At 35.4% G+C, this 22785-nt stretch overlaps 2 protein-coding genes and 1 pseudogene across 3 annotated transcripts; 1 reads left to right on the forward strand and 2 right to left on the reverse strand.

Annotated features, from left to right (window-relative positions):
- Positions 1–1606: 1606 nt before the first annotated feature.
- Positions 1607–2265, reverse strand: LOC120159775 (pre-mRNA-splicing factor CWC22 homolog). The gene is made up of 2 exons (XM_039170331.1): positions 2033–2265; positions 1607–1976 (listed from the first exon to the last, which is right to left on the reverse strand). Exons 1-2 carry the CDS (start codon positions 2263–2265, stop codon positions 1607–1609), a joined length of 603 nt encoding a protein of 200 aa, XP_039026262.1.
- A 3623-nt stretch (positions 2266–5888) lies between these two features.
- On the forward strand, positions 5889–10372 carry LOC120159739 (filament-like plant protein 3). 2 transcript variants are annotated; one of them, XM_039170304.1, is made up of 5 exons: positions 5889–6212; positions 7015–7192; positions 7411–9083; positions 9777–9960; positions 9991–10372. In XM_039170304.1, exons 1-5 carry the CDS (start codon positions 6093–6095, stop codon positions 10137–10139), a joined length of 2304 nt encoding a protein of 767 aa, XP_039026235.1. In that variant the 5' UTR covers positions 5889–6092; the 3' UTR covers positions 10140–10372. The 2 variants fall into 2 exon arrangements, with proteins under 2 accessions (XP_039026235.1, XP_039026234.1); XM_039170303.1 differs by having other exon boundaries at positions 9777–10372.
- A 1158-nt stretch (positions 10373–11530) lies between these two features.
- LOC120159776 lies at positions 11531–18310 on the reverse strand (annotated as a pseudogene).
- Between the last annotated feature and the right edge of the window lie 4475 nt (positions 18311–22785).

Genomic DNA, 22785 nt, shown 5'->3' on the forward strand with positions numbered 1-22785 from the left:
TTCGTATTATTATTATTTTATCAATATTATTATTTTATTAATATTATTATTAATATTATTATTATTACAGGCCGTAATACAAAGTAAAATTGGTTCCAAATTACAAAACCGGCTCAATAATCAAACCCGGCCTAGGTCTAGACCCGGTCCGGCCCAGACAACCCGACCCAGCAAGGCTCGAATGCGGTTAGGGTTTCCCATACATATCCAGCCGTCAGCTCTATCAACCGTTGGATCTGGTACGATCCAACGGTCCATATATCTTCCAGCAGAAACCCTAGGGTTCACCAACCCTAGGGAGATTTCGGCTCCGCCTTCAACTACTCCACCTCCATGTCCCTCTGACCAGCCGCTGCCACGACGTTGTAGCCACAATCGAAGACTCTAGAAGACGAGGACGGCCACCCACGTCTCACTGCACTATGGTGAGTCACCGCCATAGCTTCGGTGACTCACCATAGATTCACCTAATGAACAACACAACGAAGGCTATAAAAAGCCTCGATTAACCTGCAAAAGAAAAAGGAGGAAGCAACATGAACACACACATAGTAAAAACGGGGAAATCAAACAACAACAGAGGAAAAGAGAGCAACCAATCAGTGGTAACCAAATAAAAGAAGAGATCGAAAGAACTTACCTGATCCCCAGAGTCTCCACGCACTTTCGGAGAATTGAATCGTCAAAGGTACAACTCCAGATCTAGGCCGATTTGATAGTTTTTAGTATAAACGGTTCTCGATTTCGGCTTTAGGGTAAAATTTTATTTTTGGCCACCGTAAACGGTGGCAGGTGGTTGTCGGTGGCCGGCTTTCTCTTCTATGAGGGAAAACCAGAGAGAACGAGAACTTTTCTCTCTTTAGTAATATTTATATTTAAAAATAATTTGAATTAGGGTTATTAATTTAGAAATTTTGCAATTTAATTTTATAGTTTTAATTTTCTTTATTTTGGTCATTATTTAATTGAAATTTTACTTTTTATTATTACCCTTAAAGTTTTAATATTTTTAATTTAGTATTTTAATTATTATTCTTCATTTTATATTTATTTAATTTTAGATTAATAAGTATTATATGATTAATTTAAAAAATTGATTAAATAATAATATTTATTTATTTTAAATATTAAGAAAGGGTTTCTTAAAGTAACTAGATGTCTTATTATGGTATTTTAAAATAAATAAATATCTTGTTTATAAAAACCTAAAAATATACTTACTTTAATTTTGGTTATATCAAATTAATTTTTATTGAATTCTTAGAATTTTCTATAATTGAATCTGGAATAATAGGATCATAAATTAAATTCATATTCGAATTCTTAAACTTCCACTAGTAGAGACAATTTATAATCAACGGGTATCAATTTTAGACGTTGTGGGGGTGCTAATCCTTCCCTAAACGTAACCGACCCCGAATCCCTTTTTATTACTAAAAAGAATGAATTTCTGGTTATACGCATACTGGTTTATCTTTTAAATGATGTTTTCTTAAAAACTCTTTTAAAAGATGATTTTTAGGTATTCGACCTACCTAACCTAAAAGGTCAATTGTGACTCCAAGTCATTTAAAGATTGAAAACATTTCATTCACTTGCTTTTTCACTAGGAAAATTCGTGTCCTGGCGAAAACCGGTTACGACAACTATCATCATCAGAATCATGCCGTGAATGACGACTTTGATCCCTATTTCTACACCTATCATTTTCAGATTCCAGCACTCTATCATCACTTCTATTCTCTACTTCCGTACTTTTGAGGGACCTTCTACGGCCATCCTCATTACCATCATCATCCGAATGATGCCGTGAATGACAATGTCGATCCCTATTTCCATTCAAATCATTTTCAGATTCTGGCTTCCTATCATCACTTCTATTCTCTCCGGTTTTTCTGCGGGACCTTATTCTTCGATCCTCGTCCTCATTATTCGAATCATGCCATGAGCGACGGCTTTGATCCCTATTTCTATATCTATCATTTTTAGGTTCCGTCTATCATTACGCCAACCCCTACATCCAATGTGGTGCCTATTACTTCTATCCCTTTCACCCCTCTTATCTTCGTTGTCCCTCTTCTCTTCTGATTCATCAGACGATTCAGAATTCCCCTCCAATTTTCCTCTCCGCCTATTCTTATCATCATCATCATCGCGAATTCTTTCTCGATCACGCTTCCTACCCGTAACTGTACACTTGCGACTTGTCATCATTTTCTTCTTTATCAGAAGATCGAGAACGCTCGCTCTGCCGATTCTCCTCATGATCACCGTGATTTCTTCCTCTTTCTCGTTTTCATCTTTGCCTTTTGCGACGGTTGCGATATCGGTTTCCCTCGTCGCTCGAATTATCGTCACTAGATTCAATATTATGTTTTCTAGCCATTGTTTCGAAGGTAAAAAAAATCCATTATGGAAAAGCTGCAATCTTCTGCCCCCCGCCCCCTTCGACGAAGTGATGTTCGATAACGAATCAAATTAGTTGAAACCGCTCAAACTCAAATAAAAGCGGCAGGGAGGAAACGCTCCATTTCAAATTCGCCCATGGAACAGGCTACTCCACCAAGGTCCGTGAGGATTTAATATAAACGTTTGGGTAAACTACACCATAGGTAATTCTATTATTAATAAGCTTACAATTGATTTTATATTTCAAAAGTCATAATTAAATCACTTAATTAATTTATTGTATCGTTAAATCTCTGTCAGATTGGATAAACATATTATTTTCTAAAGTCTCGTGGTCTCAAGTTGGAGGAGCAAGATTATTCAAGGTAACACCTCACAAATTAAAAGATTGTTAGTTCAGGATCTTATTTTTCAAATGTGAAAGAGTTGCTCATTTCGAAGTTTCATATCCTTAAGTTAGAGGAATTTTATTTTCTTCGAATAAAACAAGTGATGTCAATGGGTCGGGTTTCGTGAGTACCCGTACTTGCACCAATTAGAGGTGAGCAAAACTCGACACAACTTAAGTTAGAGGAATTTTATTTTCTTCGAATAAAACAAGTGATGTCAATGGGTCGGGTTTCGTGAGTACCCGTACTTGCACCAATTAGAGGTGAGCAAAACTCGACACAACTCAAAAAATTGATTCTTTTAATTTCTAGTTATTCGATTCAACTCGAATTATCGATTCAGTTTTTGAGTTCGAGTTTGAGTTGAAATTTGGAAATTTCGAGTTCCTCGAAAAACAAAAAAAATAGCTGACTATTTTAACATTTTTACGATTTAATCAACGATTCTCTTATTCCTTTAATTCCTCCTCCATTTTAAGCCTACTTTTACAAAATTTGAATCACATGCTCGTAAACCATCGTAGAATACTAATGTGCTTTCAATTCCTCTTTTTGATACAAATTTTCAATTTAGTCCCTCAATTTTTCATGATTTTCTTATTTCTTCAATTCATCCTTAATTTTAAGTCCATTTTTTTACCAAATTTGAAACACATGTTCTTATACTACTACTATGTAACTGCAATTTCTATTTTTTTACTGAAAATATACTCTCTTTTTATTTAGTCTATTAACTTTGCATTTTACTCAATTTGACCTTTTGATTGTAATTGTTTACAAATTATTTATTCTCACCAATTAATTCATTGACTCTTTTATACTTTATTAATATTTTACCCTTAAAATATATTCTTTAAAATATAATATTATAAATATATTTTATAATTTTATAATTTTAAATTATATTTTATAATTTTAAATTATATTTTATAATTTTAAATTATATTTTATAATTTTAAATTATATTTTATATATTAAATAATATTACAATGTGAAATCACAATAATTAATGAATCCGAAATCAGTGAGAGCAAATAACGCCCGACATATTTAACAAACACCAGACCAAAATCTGGAAAAGATGACAACTAATCTAAAATAATAGTATTATTTTCATCAACAACAAAAATACTAATATAATAATGATTCACAAATAAAATACAGGAAAATGTGCACGTCCCCATTCTCCTCAATCATTTGGTGTTAGAATTATCCAATTAAAAGCAAATTATTAAAATACATCAAATCTGGTTTGAAAAATGTGCACGTCCTTTTGCTGCTTCTGCAATTCCCTGACATTCCTCTCTCTTCTCCTTCTTGGACTGTGCATTCAAATTAAACTAGGATGGACATGGGACCAACCTGAAGGATTTCGACCCGATTCAATTCGATTGGGTTGGGTCTTTTAAAAAAATTTGGGTTCGGATTATTTTTTTAAATGTGATGTTTGGATAGAGTTGCGTTCGAGTTTAGGGTGAAAAATATCCGATCCGACCTGAAAAATTATAATATTATCTTATATATTTATGAATAATTATAATAAAAGCCCTCTATATATTTTTTTTTTCAATTAAGTCACTATTTTTATTAAATAAAATAATATTTTTTATTATTTAGGATCAGGTCGGATTTTTAAGTTATATATCGGGTCGGGTTCGGGTCGGGTGAAATCTTGTTTTGGTCGGGTCGGGTCTCAGGTGGAGGAATCTTTGTTCTCGGGTAGGGTCGGGTGGACCAAAAACCCGACTCATGCCCATCTCTAAATTAAACTGATGTTTTATTCTCAATTTAGTCCTTTAACTATATATATTTTCTATTTTGGTCGCATTCAATCATAAGATTCTAATAAAAATGTCACATATCATGTTTTTATGGTCTATTTTTTAGTGAACTTGGATGAAAATATTAATTGAGTAATAAAATGAGACAGAAAACATTTAGATGCTAAATTAAAAAAGGTATATTTGAAGGATCAATCCTTGAATTAAACTTTAAATTATGTATTAAAATTTATTTTTCGTTAATCAATTAATGATAATAACTTGATTCGATCAATAATTAATCTAGGGTTATTTTTATTTTATTGTTAATATTTTTGGGGCACATGTTTTGGATACTTTCTGTTTGGGTATTAGCATACAACGAGACAAAAGAGGAATATTGGCTGTTATGAAGTTAATTTTATTTGGTATATTTTTAAGATTTGTACATTTTCACATTGAATTTTGACGTGACATTTTTATTTAAACTTTTTAATTTTTGATATATTTCTTATGAATTGAAAATATCTAACATTCTCCAAAGATGCCTTAATAATACTCCAATTCATTTCAAACACTGATAATAATAATATATATTTAAATAAAAAATGTTAAGATGACATGTAGAAAAACATTAAAACCTTTTTTAAAAAATTATTTTTCAATTAAATGATATCATTAAGTATATCTAAATTTTGAATTAAAATTATCTATTAATGATTAATAACGACTTTGAATAGACTTAATGAACGATCGCACAAGATTTAAAAAAAATTAAAAATCATTTTTATAGTTAATAATTAATATTATTACATGATATTTTTTAATCTTACATATTATTAAATAAAAGAATTAAAAAAATACTATGTAAAAATTGAACACATAGCTATAAAATAATTATATTTGGAGTTGGATCAAACAGTAATAAAATTTGGGGTGAAGCAAAGAAAATGGCGGGCGTGGAGAAGTAGGCAATGAGGCTTAGCTGTCGCTCAAGGGAATTTTGGTGTTGTTTTTGATTGGGAAAAATGCCATAAATGTGAAATTGAAAAGGGGTTATTGGGAGGTTCTAAAGTCGTTGTCTGGCGTTCTATATCTATCTCTCTCGCTTTCACAGACAAATGAATGGCGTAAAATTTGGGGGATTTGGATTTTGGGATTTCGCCGTTTGGGGATTTTGGGGGTAGGTGCTTCTCTCTCTCTCACTGTCGCCTTTGAATTATTTTCCTCAACTAAACTGTTTTCTTACTAATCTTTTTACTGTACACCCTTTTAATTCCTTTATTTATCACTGGTGTTTAAGCATTAATTGTGATTTATAGAAACATTCCAGATTTTGATTCTTCGGATGGAGGTTGGGCTGTCTTTTGGGAGTGGATTCTAAGCAAAGGCTTGCTTTCAGATTATTTTTCAAAGGACAATAAAAAATAACCCTCATTTCTTGTTCATCCAACAGCTCGACGACGACGACAACAAAAAAGTAATGGATTAAACCACCAACTGAATTGAATTGAATTGTGTTGTGTTGGAGTTGATGATGGATAGGAGGAGTTGGCTATGGAGAAGAAAGTCTTCGGAGAAGAGTCCAGGTGAAACTGATAGCACTTCAGCTGGTTCCATTTCATCTCATTCTGAACGATTCTCGGACGAGCATGTATATAATTTTCTTTTCTTTTTACTTGGTTTTCTTTATCATTTTCAATTTGTATGAAAATATAAAACCCTGCAATTTTTATTCTTCAACTGTGCTGTAAGTATATCCAATGTTGTTTTGATCAAACTTAACACAATTTGATTGTTTAGCCACACTGGATGGTGCTGTAGGCTGCTTATTTCAAAGAAATAATCATTCTCAAACCCCAATGAGATCGATTGTAGTTGGGAACTTCTTATAAATTTTTTGAAGTTAATGCTCTTTGAGTATCTATGTTTCCTCTTTTAGTAAAAGAAAATTGTCATTCAATCCGCAAGTCAGAAGAGCCCTCTATCTCCTTTGACAGACAGAAACAGATTATAGATCACTCTGTTAGATCCTTGCAAGGTTTAGAAGGCTGTTATTGGAATTTTCCCCCGCAATAGATTATTATTAATCAGCCTTTTTTATTGCACAAGCATTATTGGCCAGAGTCTAGTTCTAAACTTAATGAAGGAAATGAATGATGATGGTTGAGGGTCATGCATTGAAGTTGGGCCAGAAAGTGCTATATGGTTGATTCACGCCTCTGTCATCGGTTTCATCTTATTTTCCATATTTTTTTCAAATATCTTGGAGGTTATAGTTTGCACGTATAATACGTTTTCCAATGAGCTACATAAGCTCTACAAAATGTCCCTTGATTGTGGTATTATCTGCTTGTCTTTGTAATTTTCTTTTCACATTTGTATGCTTGTACGTAATGTTTTTTCGTTTCAGCTGGTTTGGTTGGAGACAATCTGACATTTCTTTGTTTTCAAAGGCTAATGCCACCATTGGTCCTCAATCAGTGGAAGTCGCATCAAAATCCATAGCTGTCGATGAAGAAAATAATAATGTGAGATCTTTAACAGAGAAATTATCTGCTGCTCTTATGAACATCAACGCCAAAGAAGACTTGGTAAAGCAGCATGCTAAAGTTGCAGAAGAAGCTGTTTCAGGTGTCTTTTCTGTAAAAAAATATTATAGCCTTTTGTTTGTAGAATAAATAACTTAATAGGAATAATTTTTTTCTTGGTAGCATTTTTTTCTTGGAAGTATCTGAGTTTTCTTTTGTTTATATATCTATATCTATATATATATATATATATACATGTTAGGAAAATCTGCTGCAACAGAGAACTTAATTGTTTGCTTTATCATGCAAATTTGAATTTAGGTTGGGAGAAAGCTGAAAAAGATGTGTTAGCTTTGAAGCAACAGCTTGATGCTGCCATGAAGCAAAATGCGGCACTTGAAGATCGAGTTGGTCATCTTGATGGGGCACTCAAGGAATGTGTCAGACAACTTAGGCAAGCAAGGGAAGAGCAAGAGCGGAAGATCCATGAGGCTGTTGCCAAGAAATGTCACGAATTGGAATCTTCTAAGTCTGAGCTTGAGAGTCAGATGCTGGACCTCAAGGCTCAACTTGAATCCGCAAAAACAGACACTGCTGCCTCAGTTGATCCTGATCTTCATCTGAAGCTCGAGGCATTTGAGAAAGAAAATTCATCCCTTAAACTTCAGTTTCATTCTCGAGCTGAGGAGCTAAAACTTAGGATTATTGAGAGGGACCTGAGCACCAAAGCTGCTGAAACTGCAAGCAAACAACATTTGGAGAGCATAAAGAAGTTGGCTAAGGTTGAAACCGAGTGCCGCAGGCTAAAAGCCATTGCTCGTAAAGCATCCCCTGCTAATGATCAGAAATCTTACACTGCCTCCTCGATTTATGTTGAATCTTTTACAGATAGTCAATCAGACAGTGGTGAGAGGCAACTTGCTGTTGAAACTGATATGCAAAAGATGAATGGGTTAGATATGAATGAAGGCGGGAAAAGCCTCTCAGATGCATGGGCATCTGCACTCATTACAGAACTCGATCAATTTAGGAAGGAGAAGGCTGTTGGAAGAAATATCATGGCCCCTTCAGTAGAAATCAATCTCATGGATGATTTTCTTGAAATGGAAAGGCTCGCAGCTTTGCCTGATACAGAAAGTGGGAGTGGTTTTAATGAGTCTGGTCCGTTATCTGATCAAACCACTACAGTTGTAAACACATTAAAGGCTGAATTGGAAACCTTAACACACAGGGTTGCTCAACTAGAGGAGAAACTAGCGCTGTCTGAAGAAGAAAAGTTGGAATTGCAGATGGCTTTAACCGAATCTCAAAAACAGCTTAAAACATTGCAGAATCAACTAAGCGAAGCCGAGACAAGGTTCAAAGATGTGCAAACTCAACTAGCTCTTGATGACAACTCAAAGAAATCCGTAGAGGAGGAAGCAAAAGTTGCAAACATGAATAGAGAAGTGGCGGTATCAAGACTTAGAGATGCTGAAATTGAAATAAAGACTTTAATTTCCAAAGTTACTTCGTTAGAAGAAGTGTTCAGAAAGGAACAAGCACTGTCAGCTGAACTAGGGGAGAAGCTAGCGCTGACCGAAGAAAAAATGTCGGAATTGCAGATGGCTTTCACTGAATCTCAAAAACAGCTTAAAACATTGCAGAACCAACTAACTGAAGCCGAGACAAGGTTCAAAGATGAGCAAACTCAATTAACTCTTGCTGACAAATCAAAGAAAGCCTTAGAGGAGGAAGTAAAAGTTGCAAACATGAATAGACAAGAGGCAGAATCAAGACTTACAGAGGCAGAAACTGAAATAAAGACTTTAATTTCCAAAGTTACTTCGTTAGAAGATTTGTTCAAAAAGGAAAAAGCATTGTCCGCTGAAAACATGAGTAAATGCAAAGAATTGGAGAATGAACTTTCTAAAATGAAATGGGAAGCCAAACTCCAACACGAGTCCGAGTTCCAACATGCGGCAAGATATAATGAAGAGTTGAAGGTGCAGCAGGTTAGTTATTTACTATGTTTATTAAATTGTAGAAATTGCTTAGAATGCATCAAAAGAGAAATCTGTTCTTTTAAAGGTGCAAAACTGCTTCACATCAGTCTATTTAGTAAGTTGGCATGTTTCGATAGCATTATTTCATGTAGATTCAAGTTGGTGTAGACCCTCAAAGGATCCTTCAAAATACATGGAAAACATTTTCTGTGAATAAAAGTACATGAAAAAAACTTAGAAAATAAGCATACCGCTGTTTTCCATTTATATGTATTCGACCTTCATACCCAAGTCTAAATAATTCCTCATGTGCAGTGATAATCTATTCCTCCCACACATGTAATTTCCCTTTTAGTTTCTCCCAGAACCATGGACTTGCTCATTGTGTAAATTGCTATTGGAGTATGGAGAGTACCTACTTCAAGTGATGATTTTTGGTAACAAGGTGAAAGATATATTACAGTCAAATCTGCATACCAATATCCAAAAATATATCAGATATGGATACTTCAGAAAAATGAAGAGTCGAGTAAACATGGTTGCTAAGTAAACTGACATAGGATGTGACTGAGAATTCCATTTTATTTCTACAAAAATCATTCAAAGTGTAATTTCTTCCACGTATGATAAAATTGTCAATTGGCACAAGCATTTATCAACTGTTAGTTGTAAGGTTATAAACATGTTACTGGTACTATGCAGGACAAGGAGCTAGCTATTGCTGCCCGTAAATTCGCAGAGTGCCAGAAGACGATTGCGTCTCTCGGCCTGCAGTTGAAATCTCTTGCCACACTGGAAGATTTTCTGGTCGACTCTGATAAGCCACCGCAGCTTGCGGATGGAGGATTAAAGTATCCCAAAAACAATGAGGCGCAACCGAAACCGAGTCCTACTGGTACAGTTCTTCCGAAAAGAGGCTCTTCAGGGTATTCTAAAGTAGGTGAGTATGCTAAATATTCAGAGAATAGCAATGCAAAGGAATCAACATTGCCAGCTAAACCAGTCATTACTCGAACCAGTTTCGGTAACATTTTCCCACGAAGCAGGAGCGGGAAACCGGCTTGAGTATCCGTCAATCGAATTTGTTTCTAGAACCAAATCGTTGGCTTAATATTTGTGAATCAATAGGTATATATGAAAATCACATGATTATTGAATGCTAAGGATGAAAAGAAACAACCGAGAGAAAATATAGTACACATATATAGCATTTCTTTTTACCATTTTCACTTCACTTGCATTTCTGTTTATCATGTTTGACTGAGCTTTTGGGTCAGGTTACTGGAAAATAAAATAAATTCATTCCAGGTGAAAGAAAATGAGTGATGTAAAGATTAATATTATTTTATTCATCATCTTACAATTATTATAATGGTAAAATATGCTTGAATTTAGATGGATATGTTTCATCATTCAAAGCTCTAACTTGAATTCAGTTAGGCGAATTTTTCAATTTTATAATGTTTTTAGTTTTATTTTTATATATTATGTAATTTATTTCGTATAAACATGGATAAATTTGATTAAGTGTATAATGTAAATGTAACTGATATTATACATTGACTTAATCTGAATTTGGTGTGACACCAAATGACAAAATAAATTTAAAATAAAATATAGTAATATTTTTATAAAAATAAAATAATTCAAATTTAAAACATTTTTATAAAAAAGTTAATATAATGTAAATTCAAAAATATTGATTATATAATATTAAAAATATTGATATTATTTAAATTCAAATTCAAACATCACATTTTTTATAATCTATCAAGTGACCTCAATGATAAAAGGAATGTTATTCTCCTCAAAAGTTTAGGGTTTGAACAACTACATATGTAGGATGTGTGTACGTTGTCAATGACTAAGAAAGAATAATTATAAAAATTAAATATACAACGAATTCAATTTAAGAAATGATATATTATTAAAATATTATTCATATTATTTAACTTATTTAATAATAATATAATATTATCTGAAAATAAATTTTATTATATATATATATAACAAGTTTTCTACCATAACCACCCAGCTAATTCAAGGATTTTATCCTTTTACCCCTTTAATTTTCAATTCTTCAATGTTAATGTATGGAATATAATTCTAAGTTTTGTTTCATTTATTTCATCCCATATTGTTATATTCATAAGTATAATGTGTTTAAAATATTCATAGTCCGCAGACATAATTAAGGTCCAAAGTAATATAGATAATATTAATTTAAGACCACATGACCTCTAACTTCACCTTCATTGTTCAGTCTCAAATTCTTTAACAGAAGAGTTGGATCATCCAGTTTATAGCCATTAAAACACCAGCAACAAACCGACCCTGTTTATCAGTTTTGAAGCATAAACAAAAGTCATATCGTAATCGATAAATCTGATTAGCTATGTTAATCACCTGAAACGCAGTTTCAACTGCTAATGATTTTTAAGAGATGATCCATTTCTGCTCCTAGCCCCCTACATGAATGAGCAATACTGTGTTTATTGCTATATATACCAAGTCAGTTGCAGAAGGTCATTTCATCATTGAGAATAAACTATGAAAACTACCAAATAGTTTTGATGTCTGATTACCTTCCCGCCGCTTTGTGCTGGTTCCCATCCTGCACTGCTCAGTTCTTATCGAGTAGATCATAGAAAACTTTCGGCTTTCTATAGTCCGAGATGCACAGGACCTGAAACCAAATGTTTTTACATTTTAGCCATAATTATGTACCAACTAAGATACCACAAAGACACCAGATTCCATACTTTTCGGAGGTGTTGAATTTGAAAACTGTAGTTCATATTCTATGCCAGAATATGGAAGATGAAACGAATAACTACAGTCAGAAAAGCAAGTGGCTTACCTGCATCGCGTATGCAATATGCATTAATGTAGGTTCCGACCACGGTTTCCCAATAAATTGAAGGCCAATCGGCAAACCTGCTTTGTCATAGCCGACCTATCAAGCAGACAAGGAGAAACGGTATTAATTAGTATAATTGCAGTGTTTGAATGAAGCAGATAGCCATTAACTAGCAATATAAAAAAATTACAAGGATGGGTAGTTATAAGGTTCGTACAGGAACAGTCACAGCAGGTAATCCCAAAAATTTTGGTGCTATTTGATATCGGATAAGGGCAGCTGAAATAACGAAAAAAATTGTATACTTCCATTCTCATGTAGACTGAGAAAGAAGATTTAAATGTAAAAGAGCATCATCGATTATCGAGTATGCAGTCCGACTGTCTCGACAAAAAGCTCATTTAACTAAGGCACTATAAGACTAGGTCTTGGAGATGGAAGTTGAAGTGAAATGAAGGTGCCAATGATTTTAGAGCCTCGAGGAAGAAAAAAAGAACTCTATTAAAATAGATGTGTAATTCTGCAGTAAAAAACATTTTACCCTGTTGTTGGAGCAACAATGACATCTGCCATGGCGAATATATTGTTATGAATCTGCATCTGGCGGTATCTGCATATGTGTAGTCAAGCTTAATTATCATAAAAAACTTGTAGAATCTAAAATCATAACCCATGTTACTCGGATTCGGGTGCAAATGTTGCACATGAGTATGTGCCTGATATGTTCAATTTTTTCTAATATTCTTGGTATTTGGAGGCTCGTTAAGGATCATATCCCCTTACCTATGTCCAAGTACGATTTGAGCAAGGGTGTCAGACATGAATACTTCAAGAAAAAGAGAAGAGTCGAAGTAACATAGGTCATAACTTTGTCTGATAATTTGAAGCATGCAAACATATATATTGACTGCTAATCTAATACTGTTGACACTAACTTATTACTACTTGAAACTGTTTCTATTCACAAGTGAAAAGACTTTTGAGCTCTTTAGAAAATAGAACAAATGATTGAACTGGAAAAAACATTATCTAATTATTTATTTAAAAGTTGTAACTTACAAAACAATCAATTAATTAATTAAATATTGGTTACAATTTACCTCATTTTCTGCAAAATCACTGTTTAAAAAAGTTTATAGTGTAAGATATGAACTTTAAAATCCTAGATAAAATGAACATAAAAGCATATTATGGGGATTGAAGTCCAGAAGAGAACTTGACAGTTTTTTCATATGAGAACTCAGTGAAGTGCAGCATTCTGAACTAATGGTCACATAATGTGCAAGGAGCATTGATTCTATATCTGGTATAGTAACCCCTACAGTCTTGTGAATGGTACAACTTTTCAGACTAGTGAGAAATCACTTGTAATCAACTAACCATTCAATTTATTGCATTTTATGCCAATTTGTTTTTATTCCACAGGAGGTTTATCATCTGATTAGGTTCTAACTTTTAATAAAAGGGAGGTTGATTGCTCAGTGTGGTCTATTTACGACAAATTATAATATCAAAACATGGGCATTCATTGCTTGAAAATTGCATCCACTGTTAATAACTTCCACTTGTAATGCTCACAGAGCAAGTTCAGAGCATCGGAGCAGCATATTCTGATTTCATCGCTGCAGTCATTGAACCACTAACCGAGCCAATCAATGGTTCAAAAAATAGAATGTCAGGAATTAGAAACCTCCATGTTTTAAGCCATAATTGATGATAAAATTGAACTTAAGTTAATTGCTCATAATTACATCACTAACCTCTCCATATTTGGCAAACCAGATGTTTGATATTGGATTTGTTGAGTTCATCAGTGGAAAATGCACTTTGGGATGGAAGTATCCATGTGCCAAGGAAAAAGAAAGGCAAAAGCTGTCCAAGCTTAGAATGGTTCATATACATACTCTATGATTCACCAGAAAAAAGTAAGTTCGAACTGGACTTATTACAGTAAAATATGATCATTATGAGCCAGTCATTCTTTCGGCATTTTATGACAGTTTCCTCATTCTTGTCTTAAAATGCCATGTTTATACTATTTCGGTAAACTCAACTGCAGATTTTATACTCCAATTTTGACTTTAAAAAAATGTATTATACTCAATATCAAAACTAGAAGGAAAAGACGTGCTTGTATAGGAAATTTGTTTGGTAAATAATTCATATCAGAATCAGCCTTCTCTTAAAAGGTTAGAAAACACAACAAATACCCGCAATTTGTAGTGGTCTTAGAGCATGTACTTACAGGTAAAGTGGTTGGCTTATGTGACGGAAGTTAACCACTAATAGCAGCATAACTGAAAACAGAAAACTGATCAGAGTCCATTTACGACTAAAGATGTTCTATAAAAGTTAAAAGGAAATCAATTTATAGTTTGAGAGAGAATACTTACACGATAAATGCATCCTCTAAGGTGGCTGCTAGTATTCCAACTGTCCCCACTGTCCAGTTCAGAGGAAGAACACTGGAAACAGCATATGAATTTTCAGATATTTTCTAAATTTTACAAACTACAGAGTTATTTTAATTAAATAAGTTCTCACCCTGAATGAGGTATACACCCAAAAGTAGGTTTGAAGCCAACAACACCACAAAGGGATGCAGGCATCCGAACAGATCCTACAGAGAATCCATAGATGAAGCACATTAGCCCTTTAAACTTATTCATATAGTACAATGGTGTATAGAATAATGTAGCATAATCTTTTTTTTTAATTATAAAGAAACCAATTGACTTGAAATACAAACTAAGCTACAACCACTATAAAATAAGGAGGGTGATAAATAACGATTCCTTAGGGTGATAAATAACAATTCTTGTGCATATCTTCTCAAAGTAACAGGAATGAAATAACTCTCACTCCTAGTAGACTTATATAATATTGAAGGACAAAAGTCTTGGGATAATAATATCATGTGAAACCATGACAAATTCCACATGCTTCTTCCATGATGGAGGTAATAGTACTATCTATTATGTCATTATTGATGCATTAACTTAGAATGAAACTTTTAGTTAGTTTGAAAAATAATACTATCTACTCAAACTTTCTCATCCACAATTATATCAGGATTAAGGATTAGTGGTTTGATTCGGTTTATGTTGACTTTCTTACAAAGCTATCGTAATGCTAATATGTTTTTTTCAGAATCATTTCAAAAAAAAAACATTTCATGATTTTTTACTTTTTCTGTCAAGGACGAGTTTTTACCTCCGCTATCCACACCAAGAGCAACAGGGCATAACCCTGAAGATACCACTGCAGCAGATCCACTCCAAGAACCACCAGCAATTTTGTTGGGATCATAGGGATTTCTAATAGGCCTGTAGCAATCACAAATTTTACATAATACCAACTTTAATATCTTTTAATGGAAAGAACTTTGACAAGAGAAAGGAAATGTTAAATTTAGCGACGTTGGTTGACTGTAAATTAACGTGTAATTAAGACTAGTGGATAATTAATCTGCAATCAAGACGTAGTGCATATATGATGGGGAATAAATTAGAGCAGAATATAATTGTATTGAAACATGGCATTTGTGGTGTATTAAAGGGAAAGTAATAGAAAATTCTCACCCGTAGTGGGGATTTATCCCACTTACTCCAGCTCCAAGCTCATGCATATTAGTCTTTCCAACAAGTATAGCCCCACAGGATCTGAGGCGCATAACACAGCATGCATCACCAGTGCAAGGTCTAAATTTTTGCAACCACTTTGTGCCTCCTAGAAGAATCAAGAGCAAGACAGGGACATAAATGCCTCCAGAAAAGAAAATTGATGTGCATAAAAAACATGGCAAGTAGAGAACTTAGGAGACCTGTGGTTGGATACGGAGAACAATCTATTTCATCCTTGATGGCAATTGGGACTCCGTCTAGAGCAGATATTGGATTCCCTACAGAAGAGAATAATGAGATCCGTATGAATGCCTAGATGATATTGACAATGGGATATAATAAATGATAGATATTCTACATTAAAATGAAAGTCCACTCTTGCCAAGTCTGTTGATCAACTGTTAACTTCTTATTCTCTCCAATCTTGGGCCTAGGATTTAGAAAATAAACCATCAAGGAGAATGCTTATGTCCTTGTGGCTCAGGACAATGACACAACAATGTCTCCATAAAAAAGCATATTAGGATAGGTAAATGATGATTAATTACACTAAAAAAGTTACCTCTTTTGTACCGAAGCGTTGACTCTCTAGCTTGCCTTAGGATATCTTCAGCATCATAGTTAATGAAGAATGACATAGGCAAAGGAGGACTGCAAGATTCACGCACAGCATCTATAAAATGCTCTGCAACCTGCAGAATTGAAATTTGATTTTCATGACCATGGTAAACCAAAAATTAAGGACACAAACTATCAAGGAACTCTAAAAAAACGGTGAAAATATAATCACGTGTAAATAGTCAGAAATATGCCATAAATGAGATAGCCAAGAATAATACCCTCAGCGGAGTTATTGCCCCTGTACTATAGGCTCTTGAGTAGTCTGCTATTGTCCAGCGTCGGAAGCAGCTGGGTTTTAGATCATCTAGTGACTTCTCTGAGGTTACAGGAATGCAATTTATTGCCTCTTGAACTCGTTCCGGTGGAGATGCATCAGAGTCAATTTGTTTGATTTCTTGTTGATTAAGCTCTGAGCTAATGCAATCTAATTAGATACAAGACAAAAAACACTATCTAAAAAGGAGAGTGCACGTTGAAATCAAGACATGAGGGTTTATGGTATGTCTGTATGGTTTAAACAAAAGTTTAATAAATCTACTAGCAACAAAGAAGCACAAAAACATGATAGATCCCATTCTCAATACTTCATACCCTAAGCAAAGTACACTTTTATTTTACCAGGTTATTGTGACCTACCTCGACCAGCAATCATGTAGCCGAACCACTTGCTGATGTTATGAACATTCTTATAATTGTCTCTTACAAATTCAATAGATGAAGTATTAGAAGTTCATCAAACACCTTTGGAACATAATAAACTTCCAGTGTCTGGAATCCAATTTGGTGTAATATATAAAAAGGAAAAAACTCTATGTTTCTTCCATGTTGGTTTCTCATATACGGAGGAAAGAAGAGAAAGTAGTGGTCTCTAACCTGACATTCCTTTCTTGGTAATTGCAAACAAAAGTGACAGAAAAGTCATAGATATCTTAATGGCAGCAAATTTAACGAAGCAATGTTTAACTAGTTCTAAAATGCTTCATAACATAATTTTACTATAAACAGAAAAAAATCTGATTCTATTCATGATGATAATTGATGAAGGTGAAGTGCCAGCTGTATCCAAAATATGGGAATCCGAATTCTGAAGCATATGAATTGCGAAAAGTATCTAGCACATACCAGTAATAGGATGTAAAGGAATGAACATAGGTGGCTCTACCAGCGTTGCATTGGTAACAAGCTGTTCAAGCGAAGACATAGTCAGAAAGAAGTTCATAATAAATAACAGATAAGCAACCATTTAAGTTTCCAAGAGGAAATGAATAACAAATGCAACTCCCACCATAGTCTTTGTGGCTGGATGTTAATCTTCCAGTTGACAAAAGGTATTATGGTTCTCTTCATATCAGTGTTTTACAAGTATAGAAAGAGCAGAAAATTCGAAAATTCCATTCTTCTTTCTTTTTGGATGAATGCCATGTTTTTCTACAGAGCTTTACCAATATATTAAACTAAACATCAACTTTTTATTTGTAAAGTGTTTAAGCTAACAAGTGTGCACCTTGTGTACTTGATTGTTCTTCTTCACGATGTACAACAACAACGCTCCAATGATCCTTGACTCCAAGAACCAGGTAAAGATTTTCAGAAGAAATCCATCCATACGAGGAGCTATATCCAAGAAAAAAGAAGGGTAAAAATCCAGTCAAAGTGAAGATTAATCAAGTAAAACTAAACATGGTTTCTGAAGGGTAATCCGTTACACTTCTGAATTCAGCTGCTTAACATTCCCAAACATCAAAAACTGTTTTATCCATTTTAACAAGAAAGTGAGCGACTACTAGAGTACCATTTTAGTAAGTAAAACATAAGTAGAAACAGAACAACTGCATTTCATCTTGAATTTATTGATTTCAATCACTAAACCAAAAAAAAAAAGGTTAAAACAGTTTGTGAGAACGACACTTCTAATCTGTTGGTTTTCAGAAACTAAAATCACATTATACTGAAATGATTAATTTTCTCATTTTCAGCTAATCTGATGATGATGATAAATTAATGCAAAAAAAAATGATTTGGGTTAAAACAAAACCTTTATCGGCTCTAAAATACGACTCATTGCTGCAATGACCGAGATCAATCTGCTCCACGGGCTTGTAAACAACGGCCTCATTCCTCAACAATCCCATTTTTGCATGAAAAGGATGAGGTCGGTGGTGGTTGCTACTTGCTAGGGCAAACTCAGCTAGACAGATCAACTCAACAACGTTTACTCGGTACAATTTATATATATACATAAATTGTATTTTTTTAGTTTTATATGTAATTGGAATTTTCTAATGAAGATAGTGCATGTGACATGTAATAAATTCAATAATTTATTTAATGAATTTATGGAGAGTGGGAATAGCCATGAAACTGAGCAATCGACCAATGGCAAAGCAGTGAAGAGCAGACAGTTGTAGTGCTGTTGAGTGTCTCTATGTGCAAAGGCTTAAAATGGGAGAATCGAGGCAGCATCAAATGGTAGTTGTAACAGACTAGCTAAAAAAAATAAATAGACATCCAACAAAGAATAAAATAGAGACTTATAATAAGTAGGCTTGGCTATTTCTTTTTATAGTTGCATGTCAGCAAAATTTGAATCGATTTGAAAACTTAATTTTTTTTATTAGATTTAATTTAAAAAATTTGACTTAAATTGACTTCGAATTATAATTTTAAAAACTTGATTCAACTTGAAACAAATCGAGTTGTAAAATATAACTTAAATTGTGTGAAGCTTCTGCCATGTTGAGATACATGAGGTAGCTGAGTGTGCTGTGCATATGGTAATGCAGCACATGCATTGCGTGAAGGTTGTAGGTAGTGAATGCTGTTAGTATACGTGTCAAGTCTGTTAGGGAACGGTTCTTTGGAATAATTGTTAGTCTGTTGAAGTTTGTTAAGAATTGACTATAAGTAAGCAAGCTTAGGTGAAATGTAAATTGATCAAGATCAATAGAATTTCTTCTGATATTTCTTCTTGCTTCAAGCATTGTCTACTGCAATGTTTAACATGGTATCATTCGCTGGTTGTTCCTGAGGCTCTCTCTAGCTGCTGCGCTGCTCTTGCATCCATGGAGTTCTAGGTTGCAAAAAACCTTCACGAACAAGAAGGGTTAATATCATATTGGATTAATCAAATTTTCTCCTCTGGAAACAACAAGTTTTGTTGACTGTTCGGAGTCATCGACATGAACGAAAATGGTTACTGACGGGAGTTGTCTCGCCTCCTTCTACAACGGTAGTGAACGAAAATGGTTATTCAGTGCCGAACGAGCTGTATGAAGAGTATGTTGCACAAGACACTGCACTAGCCTCTTGGCTATTATCCACGATCAGCCCTCACTTGTTGTCCCAGTTTTTTGGAGCGGAGACTGCGGCGGCAGTCTGGAGCATGGTCTTACAGTTCTTCGCGAACCAGTCTACCACGGTGGTTATCAGTCTCCATTACAAGCTTCAGTCGCTTAGAAAAGGAACTGACAGTATGCGCACATACCTTACGCGCATCAAAGAAATCTGTGACGCACTAGACTCGTGCAATAGTCCTATTCCTCAGGCCGAGCATGTTGCCAGTATATTAAAGGGTCTTCCCCGAGAATATCAACCATATATTGCATTTATAACCACTATAAAGGATGCGCTACCTCTTGACAAGGTTTGCTCGATGTTGATTGATGCCGAGACGTAACTTGCCGGTTTTGATTCTCAAGAGGACTCTCTTCCGATGAGCACTCATATGGTTCAGTCTGCTTCTACATTGAAACCTGCTAGTCAGGCCTTTCATGATCATGGTTCTCGGCAAGCAGGGTCCAGTCATGTAGGTCGAGGTGGGGGACGTGGCCATGGTCGACCACGTGTGCAGTGTCAGTTGTGTGGCAAAAATGGCCATCTGGTTTTTGATTGTTGGTACAGATTTGATCAAACCTTCACTGGTCAGTTGGTGGATCGAATTGTCGCTCGAAGTGAGTCAGGTTCTGCTAACTACTTCGGTTTTGATGCAGTTAGTGAGGATGATTATATGTGCTGTCCCAAAGCTCGTGCCGAGGCACAAGTATGTCATTCTTCACAGCCTCATAATCGTGCTGCTACTTCTACAAGAGATCACTGGGTGGTGGACTCCGGGGCTATACATTTTGTGACCTCCGAATCAGCTAAGGTGCTTAATCCAAAGGACCTCTCCGGTGTTGAGTTAATCTAGTTGTCTCCAGGAATTGTCTTTGTATGTTTTTTTTGAATTTTAAGCATATTTTAGGTGGGTGAATTTTAGAGTCAGCAGTTACTAAAGTAGGGTAGCAGTTATTTAAGTGAAGTTGATATGGTTAGTTTTTTTTTAGAAAACGTGGGCTGTTATGTTAGTGGTGCAGTTATATTTTGTATTTGCTTGTATAATAAAAAAAACCAGAAAATGATGCAGTGTGTTGAGCATCACAAAATCCTTTGTGTTTGGTTTTGTTTTTCAAGTTTGTTACTGCTTTGAGAAAACTAACATTTGGTAATCAGAGCCAGGTTGTCAAAGAAATGGACAGTGAAGTCGGAGACCAATCACAAACACTTGCAGTGGTCAAACCGATAGCATGAGGAGCTTCATTCCCGATCCAATATCCAACGTTAAGCGAAACGAACTACAGCATATGGGCTGTCAAGATGAAGATAATCTTGCGTTCGCTAGGAGTATGGTCAGTGATCGAAGATGGAGACACAGACGACGACAAAGATCAAGGTGCCATGGTAGCCATTTCTCAAGCCGTGCCAGATGACGTGATGATGGCAATCGCTGAGAAGCAGACGGCAAAGGAGGGAGGCTTGGGACACACTCAGGGAGATGCGGGTTGGTGAAGATCGCGTTAAGAAGGCACGCGTACAGGTGCTGAAACGACAACTGAACAAGTTACACATGGAGGATTCAGAGACAATAAACGAATTTTCCATGAAGCTTACCACACTGGTGGGTGAGATTCGCTCGCTGGGCACGAAGCTCGATAACAACGAAGTTATTGAAAAATTGTTCAGTGCAGTTCCAGTTAAATTTCTCCAGATTATTGGAACAATTGAGCAGTTTGGCGATATTGAGATGATGTCAGTTTCAGAGGCGATCGGTCACCTCAGAACTTTCGAGGAAGGGCTTAAAGGACGACTGCACTCAAAGAGTAGTGGAGAACAATTACTCCTTACCCAAGCCAAGTGGGAGGCAAGAATTCCAAAGGCAAAGAGAGATGAAGGTTCCTGCAACAACAAAAGAGGTGGACGTCACGGGAGAGGACGTGGTCGTGGGCGTGGAAATGGTGGAGGTCGAGGAAATGGTGAACGCAAAAATGAAGACCGAAAGCCACGCAATTTCGACAAATCCAAGGTTAAGTGTTTCAATTGTAATGAATATGGTCACTTTGCAAAAGAGTGTCCCAAGCCAAACCGAAGAGAGAAGGCCAATCTTGTTACAACACAAACCGATGATGAACCGACATTATTGATGATTGAAACTTGTGTTCTCAGCCACCCAATACAGAACGAACATATGTTACTACACGAAGACAAGGTGGTGCCAAAGATGAAAAGCATCCAAGACAAGGCTTGGTATTTAGATACCGGCGCAAGTAACCACATGACCGGTTGTATCAGAAAATTTGCTGAAATTGACATGACCATTAAAGGGTCAGTCAAATTTGGAGATGGCTCGGCTGTAGAAATACAAGGAAGAGGTTCAATTTTATTTGAATGCTTCACAGGTGAACATCGTGTAATTACTAATGTCTACTATATCCCGAAGTTGAAGAGCAACATAATAAGCCTTGGTCAGTTAGAAGAGAATGGTTGCAAGGTTGTAATTGAAGGAGGAGTAATGTCTATCTTCGACAGATCACAAAGGCTACTAGCAAAAGTGAACAGGTCAAGGAACCGGTTATATGTGTTTAACATAGTACCAGCCCTACCCGAATGCCTTCTCGCAAGGAGCAAAGAAGACGCTTGGCGCTGGCATGCAAGATACGGGCATGTGAACTTTCATGCCTTGAAGCTTCTAAGTCAGAAACAAATGGTGCGTGGCTTGCCCATAATCGAGCATGAGGACCTCATCTGCGATGGTTGTTTGATAGGAAAGCAACACCGAAATCCTTTTCCAGCAGTGGTGAAATTTCGAGAAGAATCACCTCTTGAACTGTGGCATGGAGATTTGTGTGGGCCAATAACTCCTGCTACACACGGAGGCAAGAGTTATTTTCTGCTGTTAGTTGATGATTGCACTAGATTCATATGGCAGGTGCTGATCTGAAACAAAGACGAAGCATTTGAGGCATTCAAGAAGATCAAAGCATCAACAAAAATAGAGAAAAACAGTAAGTTAAAGTCTTTTCGCACAGATCGTGGTGGCGAATTTACCTCAAATGAATTCAAGACTTACTGTGAGTTGTTGGTAATTAAGCGTTATCTCACGGCGCCTTATTCTCCTCAGCAGAACGAGTTGTTGAACGAAGAAATCAGACTGTGGTCGGCATGGCAAGGAACTTGTTGAAAAGCATGGGAGTCACAGAAGAATTTTGGGGAGAGGCGGTATCAACTGCCGTATATCTCCTAAATCGAGCACCAACAAGAAGCATCGTCGGCAAAACTCCCTATGAAGCATACT

The sequence above is a fragment of the Hibiscus syriacus genome, unplaced genomic scaffold (assembly GCF_006381635.1).
Source record: "Hibiscus syriacus cultivar Baekdansim isolate YM2019G1 unplaced genomic scaffold, ASM638163v2 tig00111372_pilon, whole genome shotgun sequence".
Lineage (NCBI taxonomy): Eukaryota > Viridiplantae > Streptophyta > Magnoliopsida > Malvales > Malvaceae > Hibiscus > Hibiscus syriacus.

Coding starts and splice junctions, on each gene's coding strand:
- LOC120159775 (XM_039170331.1), bottom strand. CDS start 2,265: ATGAGGAGAATCGGCAGAGCGAGCGTTCTCGATCTTCTGATAAAGAAG. Junction 1,977..2,032: donor GAAAGGGATAGAAGTAATAG/GCACCACATTGG, acceptor TAAAAATGATAG/ATATAGAAATAGGGATCAAA.
- LOC120159739 (XM_039170303.1), top strand. CDS start 6,093: ATGATGGATAGGAGGAGTTGGCTATGGAGAAGAAAGTCTTCGGAGAAG. Junction 6,213..7,014: donor AACGATTCTCGGACGAGCAT/GTATATAATTTT, acceptor TTGTTTTCAAAG/GCTAATGCCACCATTGGTCC. Junction 7,193..7,410: donor TGCAGAAGAAGCTGTTTCAG/GTGTCTTTTCTG, acceptor ATTTGAATTTAG/GTTGGGAGAAAGCTGAAAAA.